Source organism: Sinohyriopsis cumingii, chromosome 2 (genome assembly GCF_028554795.1).
Source record: "Sinohyriopsis cumingii isolate HCF-2022 chromosome 2, ASM2855479v2, whole genome shotgun sequence".
In the NCBI taxonomy this organism is placed as follows: Eukaryota; Metazoa; Mollusca; class Bivalvia; order Unionida; family Unionidae; genus Sinohyriopsis; species Sinohyriopsis cumingii.
Genome location: NC_142962.1, coordinates 152,335,911 through 152,343,597, shown reverse-complemented (window position 1 = coordinate 152,343,597; position 7,687 = coordinate 152,335,911). Strand labels below are relative to the sequence as shown.

Below are 7,687 nucleotides of genomic sequence, written 5' to 3'. Positions count from 1 at the left end.
CCTTTACATTGATTTAAAGTTGAATTCATATCGAAGTATAGTTAAAAGGTATATTTTTAAAGTGTTTATAGTTTAGTGTAAACAACATTGTTTCCACTTGGTCTATCGTTTAAAGTTTTTACTTGTTGAAAAATGGTTTTCGAAACTGACTAAGAAATAATTGACATATCTACCTATCGTTTAGCTTCTTGAATTTGATAAATTTTTAAAGTTGAACAATAACTTTACCGCTTGTTCATCCCTCCTCTATAGCTACACGTTCTTTTCTTTGATCAAGGTTTTACCTTTTTTGAGCTCATTGTCTTTCAAGATAAGTACTAATGTTTTCTATTGAACTTTAATGGATTGTAGTCAGATAGTCTATCACTACACATTCTATTATACATTTCACTTTATAATTTAATGTTTTTGCTGTTCTCCATCGTAACCAGTAAAAAGCAAGGCAAGAAATGTTGCTTTCTGTTCTTAATGCGTCTAACGGATGAAAATCATGATTTTTGTTTCTTAGCTAAGGGTGGGAAAATATACACTCATCCCCGGTACAGTTCGTCATTTCTTAACTACTTATCAGCTTGCTGATTAGTGTCACGTGATCTTCAACCGAGGACAATTGAATTAACCGTAACATTTTTTATGTGAATAATAATGGTATCGCATAAATAAGTGCTTTAATCGTTGAAAACATTTATCTGCTAGATAATCAATAAAAAGGGGAGCCGGAGGCTTGAAGCAATTATTGCCGAATTAAATGTAACTGTCAACACAATTTATATTTCACAACTAATTGTTTCAAGATTATTTGCTTTTCTCAGCATGGAAATAATAATCGATGCAAAAATGAAAGAAAGAAAAAAATGCTCTCGAGTTACTGTATTAGCGCTATAATTGATTGGACAACCTAATAATTTGATTGAAACTGACACCGGTTACTTTTCTTGACGGGTTTCGTAATCGTATTTTAATAAAATTATAAATACCTTAATTTCAGATTGACCTCAACCAGTCTAAAAAAAAGGGCAGCATGGTAACCAGTACGTATTGAATTCATACGCCATATTTGTCAACTTCTTAAGATAACAACGTGTATAAATTTTGTTTTGGAGTTGGCTGAAGTAGAACATTACCAAAACGACTCTCTTATTTGTCAGGAGCAAATATTTAAGTAATTATATCTAACTCATGGATTGTATTTATTATTTGCAAAAGAACTATGTTTTCTGCGAGGTGCTCTAGCGCAGTCAACTGTGTACATAGCAGGCGTGCTGAGATCCTAAACAACATCTTTTCAACACCGACATGGTTAGATGATTTGATCAACATGGAAAAGTCACTATAAGTTCCCCTAGTACTTTTCAGGTGTAAATAACAAGGGACAGATTAAATCATGTCATCAGAGAAAGTTGCGAAAGCTGTAGGCAAGAAACTGTGAGTATTGATGGTTGTGTAGCATATTGGGTTGGTGGGGGTGGGGTTGGGAAAGGGGTAGGGGAGTTTAACAATTGCCATCTTGCTATCAGAGTATTTTTACTTCTTACCCGAATTATTTGGACGATTTTATTTGTTTTTCTATGGTCATCAATAAACGACTGACAGTTTTATGAATTTAATTGAGGATCGTTTCTTCTGCTCATATAAACTAATGGACAGCTCCTATGGATTTGGGTCATATTGGAACAGACTGGTTGGCTGTGGAAGAGGAGATATGGTTTATGTGTTGTATAATATAATGTGAAGTCTGTTACTGTTGCAAATCTGACAATTACAGATGTTGACAGTTTCACAAATAACTGCTAAAATGTTTATACTTAAGTGTATATCATCCCTTGTAGGTTGGTACTAATATTAGCACCCCTACTTCATGGATGCAGAACTAAAACGACAAGCCTATACATATCAATGGAGCAGCTTGGTGTGATTCACATTAGGCACATTTTTAGCATATTGTCGGGTCTCGAGTGGCCAAGTGGTCTAAAGTGATCACCATTCCGGATCACTGACATCATACCTGTGTCTGCATGGGTTCAAGTCTCAGGCTTGGCCAACGTGGGTATGTGAGAAAGCTTGCCAGTAGCTTCTTATGGGTTGGTGGTTCTTTGGCTGGGGTTCAAAATGAGCTAAGGTGCTAATGGTATGGAATGTGGCATTGTGTTAACAGTATTTTCATGTATTGTCATGATATTATCCAAAATATCCTTGTCTGAATTCACTGTAATTCAAAATTCCAAGAATATTATTGAGCACTTTGTAATTTCAGTGTATAATAATTTAAATAAATAAATCCAACAAAATGAAAAGCTGAACAGAACAATAAGACTGCTTCTGCTTCTTATGTTATGGCAAGAATGAGTACTTTTTATAAAAGAAATTAAGACACAATACTAGAGTAGGTCAGTCTTCTCAAACATTAAAAGTTGTAAATAAGTTTAAAAATTTCTGAGTGAAAAACTAATAACCTACATTCAGATAGAAATGAACATGCTTACTTTCATTGATAATGATCTGAATATTTCATCTATACTCAAAGAAAAGTACTAACTATTTATTATATTGTTTACAAGATAAATGTCACTGGTCAGGTAGACCATTAACTTGATTTAGGTTAAAGGTCAAGTAGAACAGTTCAGATATACATAACATATAATCATAGAGAAAAGCCAACAAAAAGTAACACACACACCCATAAATGAAAAATAAAGATTTAAACAATAAAGCTTTCTTTCAATATTTGTTAAATACATTGATTAAAATTACATAAGATGATGTCATATAAATGACACAAAATATACATGAAGCAATATAATGCTTCTTTACACATGAAATTGCATCTGCAGTTCGATTACCTTTTGACTTGATATGCCTGATATCAATAATGTATTCTAGCAACATCAAACTCCATCTTAATAATCTCTGATTTTTTTTCTTTCTTCTTCTTGCCATTGAAAGTAAGGGGGTTGTGATCACTAAATATCATAACAGAAGGAGCTAACGAATATACACTCCAAAGTGTTGCAGGGCAATATCAAAGCAAAACATTTCTTTTTGTTCCTGGAATAATTTATCTGGTGCTTGTTTAATATTTATTTAGAAAAATTGCACAGTGAATGATCAACACCATCTTGTCTTCTTGAATCAGTACTCCACCAACCTCGGTATCACTTGCATTGATAGACATTTTAAATGATTGACTGAAATCTAGAGCTGAAAGAACTGGTGCACTCTTAAGTATGGCCTTTATCTTATCAAAAGCCTCCTGACATTTTTCATAACAATGAAACTTTGTTTTCTTACTCACCAAATTGGTCAGGGGTTCAGCATTTATGGTAAAACTGGAACAAAATTTAAAATAATATCCAGCTATATTAGTTTTATTTGTTCTATTGCAAGGTATAGGATTACTTTTTAGCCTTGACCATATCAAGGCTGTGACATCATAGCTAGTCAGGTATAGTTAGTCTTTTCACTTTCCTCCATCCTAGTAACGCTCATCGTAATAATAACAGTCATCATTCAATTACTTCATTAAGAATGAACAACACAATAAATGAAGCAATTTTGTACCACAGGGATGAAATATATCACATATTAAGGTAAGAAAAGAAAGCATCCTCTATTATATTTAATCACACAAAGGAATCTTATCTGTTAATTAATATAGACTCCATCCATAGAAGTGCAGGTTTTAATTTAAGAGTGCAGAGATAGATTACATCAGCAATACTATTCAAGATGGACTAGATCAAACTAGCAACAAGCCTTTTTGGAGTCATGTGAAATCCAAAATCAATTTTAAGATTGGCATTCTATCATTGTAGAAAAATTGAGCTTTCGTTATTGAATGTAAAGGCTAAACTTAAATTTTAATTGAAGAGTTTGAATCAGTTTTCTCTGAAGGCAAACCACCTCCGTTCCACTTGTGGACAGCAATTTCAAGGAAACACTTTCACCCTGACTGGTTATTATGCAGTCTGGAGATGACAAACTATTTCCAGCATAAATATCACAAAGACAACTGAACTAGACAAAGTTACAAACTTAATACAGTATTAAAATAGCATGCAAAAGAAATATCACCTGACCTTTTTGTATTATTTAACAAAATCAGTGAATTCTTGAGAACTCCCATGATCTGGTAAATGCAAATGTTCCTTGATTTTCAAAATGGATTTGTTCATCTGGCAGAAAACATATAATTTGTAAAACATTGACTCAGTCACTTAGAAAAATATTGGAAGATATGTATTAAGTTGAATTGTGGATTTAAGTCGGGATATTCATATGAAACACAAAAATACTAACTGCTGTAAATGATATTCTTCATTACAATGAATCTAGATTACAAACTTAATCTTATACTTCTCATAGGTGTATGATATAATGCCTCACCAGAAATCCTGAAACGTGGGTAACCCACTATTCCCTTATCTTTTTTATTTTTTACCAAGTGCTACATGCAAGAAGAATTTTCCACAGGTGGTAGAAGTAAAATTAGGTGTACATTAAGGTATATTTTTTGGACCATTATTGTTTTTATGTCACATAAATGACTTACCTGTAACAGTTAACTTGAAGGTCCATCTATCTGCAGAGTATTGCCTTCACTAAAGGAATGTAATATTCAGTTGAACAAAGATTTAATTAACTTGGAAAACTTGTTTGGTGTGAAGAATTGCTACCGGATGAGTGTTGACAATAAATAAGCTTACTTTTAAATCTTAAATAACCACATCCTTTAGCATATCAACATAATGTTGGCATCATCTCAGAATCTAAAGTGGGCCATAAAAGTACCATATTCTAAAAATAACTGAAAATGGCTAACTCAGCAGTGGCATTCTTGTCCTGGAATTTTATTGCTATTGTCCAGAGAAATGCAGAAGTCCATCGATCATATATTTCCTTTGTTCATTCAGTACTGGAATATAGCACAGCTATTTGGGACCAGCACTGCAAGAGTGATAGTGAAAACTAACAAAGGGTTCAGAACATGTCCGCTAGATTCATAATTGGTGACTATAGATTGTTTCAGGAGAATGTTACAAAGGCATGGCCCTTCCATTTCTGTAACTATGCTAGAATATTAACAGACTGGGTTTCTGAAAAGTATTCAAGGGGATTGTGCCTGCATTACCAGCAGAAATTTGTTTTATACCTGTTGTACATATATGCCAAAGTAAAAATGTATTCTTTGTTAAGACAACAAATGGAATGGAATCAGCAGATATATAATGCTTGTTATGAATGGCTAAAAAAAGATATAATACTAACCACAGCACATAATGCAAATGTCAGAACAGTAAAGGAAAGCAAAGAAACTAATTTTTCCTTTTACAAATTCATGACTTTATATATATATATATATATATACATGTATTCAATATTCATCTAAGAAATTATTATTCCAAGTGACATTGGTGATGAAAGTATACATGACACAATGCAAAACATGATTCAGTGATGTCACACAATATCATTGTTGTACTGTTTTGTGTTCATCATTTTTATCCGGAAGCATCCAGTCAGTAAATGTAATATTTCAGTCAGTAGACATATAGCTGAATTAATTGTTGTGTCCATTTACCTGACCTCATAAGATGTAAGGCATTTCAAGTATGAATACAGCTGGAGAGAGTTAATTGTTATACTTTTATTGAGTAAATCATGTGAGAAACCAGACGTAAAAAATTGGAAACAAAGGTTTTTCAATTCTTCTACTCAGCAGAAAACACATTTCACCCTGCATTAGTTATAAATAATATTCAAACACCTGCATGTATGCACACACACACACCCCTTTCTCTCCTACCAAGCCATCCTGTTATAACCCAAAATCCCTGTGATACAGTACCTTTTGGAATGTTAATGATCCTAATGGATAGAGTATTGGTGTACCAAACATTGTTCTGCTTGATTGGAATGTTAATGATCCCAATGGATACAGTATTGGTGTACCAAACATTGTTCTGCTTGATTGGAATGTTAATGATCCCAGTGGAGACAGTATTGGTATATCAAATATTATTCTGCTTGATTGGAATACTTTAATAAAGATATATAAAGATACAGGATGTTCTCAGTCTTTTGACTGTGATTGCATATGTCCCTGCTAAAAATAATCAATTCCCCTTCAAATAAATGATCTCTTAAAAATTTTACAAAAATGTTTTACATTGAGATTTAACTTAGGAAACAAAGGTTAAGTGCTTGCAAATGTAATTGTCAAGCTACTCTGTTAACTTTTTAGAAACTTTTAAGCATAAATCCTACACTATCACTTCCTAGAGTAAAATGGATAACATCCTTAAATCAGGTGCTTACTTAAATTAAACTTTAAATACATTTTAGTGATATGAGAGGCTTGCTTTGCTTCAAAAGGTATTTGACCAAGGTGAATGGTTTTGGCTTATGATGGTTATGTCTCCACTACTCAGGGTCTAATTCTCGAACTGAACATTTAGAAGAGAGACTATCCCTTCCATTTTAAGAAAAAGGGTGTTATTTTCTAAATGTGAGAGCAGTATAACAAAGAAATGAGGTGGTGTTTCCACAGTCCACCTATCAGAAATTATTGTGATTGATCCAAGAAATCTTATGTTGCACTGGGCATCTGTTTGCATAATAATAGGATTCAGGCAATATATGGACACCTGATGGGTAGAGATCTAGAGTTTCCAATCACCCTGTATGTCTCATGTGAAACATGCGCAGCCTACTTTTCCCTTATCAAAATTACCTCATTTTAGTACTAGCTTCTCAGCCATTATCAAAACTGCCCCATATTAATACCAGTTTCTCAGCCATTTTCAAAACTGCCCCAAAACTAGCCTCTCAGCCTTTATGCAAACTACCCTGTATTAATACTAGCTTCGTAGCCATTATCAACATTGCCTCATATTAATACTAGCCTCTCAGCCTTTATCAAAACTTCTCTGTATAAATACTGGCCTGTCAGCTATTATTAAAACTGCCCCATATTAATATTAATCTGTCAGCCATTATCAAAACTGCCCCATATTAATACTAGCCTCTCAGCCATTATTAAAACTGCCCCATATTAATACTAGCCTCTTAGCCATTATTAAAACTGCCTCATATTATTACTACTAGCCTGTCAGCCATTATTAAAACTGCCCCATATTAATACTAGTCTGTCAGTCATTATTAAAACTGCCCCATATTAATACTAGCCTCTCAACCATTATTAAAACTGCCCTATATTAATACTTGCCTCTCACCATTATTAAAACTGCCCTGTATTAATACTAGCCTCTCAATTATTATTAAAACTGCCCCATGTTAATACTAGTCTGTCAGCCATTATCAAAACTGCCTCATATTAATACTAGCCTGTCAGCCATTTTTAAAACTACCCCATATTGATACTTGCCTCTCACCATTATTAAAACTGCCCTATATTAATACTTGCCTCTCACCATTATTAAAACTGCACCATATTAATACTTGCCTCTCACCATTATCAAAACTGCCTGATATTAATACTAGCCTGTCAGCCATTATTAAAACTGCCTGATATTAATACTAGCCTGTCAGCCATTATTAAAACTGCCTCATATTAATACTAGCCTGTCAGCCATTATTAAAACTGCCTCATATTAATACTAGCCTGTCAGCCAGTATGAAAACTGCTCCATATTAATACTTGCCTCTCGCCATTATTAAAACTGCCCCA

General features: G+C 33.4%; 1 protein-coding gene across 11 annotated transcripts in view; it reads left to right on the top strand.

The window, feature by feature from the left end:
• The first annotated feature begins 1,237 nt into the window (after positions 1-1,237).
• LOC149806101 (uncharacterized) overlaps positions 1,238-7,687 on the top strand; it is a 106,791-nt gene continuing 100,341 nt past the window's right edge. For all 11 annotated transcript variants that reach the window (XM_089950990.1, XM_089950988.1, XM_089950993.1 and 8 more), the window contains exon 1: positions 1,238-1,425. In XM_089950990.1, the coding sequence (XP_089807116.1) occupies positions 1,385-1,425 (41 nt within the window). In that variant the 5' untranslated portion in view covers positions 1,238-1,384. The remainder of the gene's footprint in view (positions 1,426-7,687) is intronic.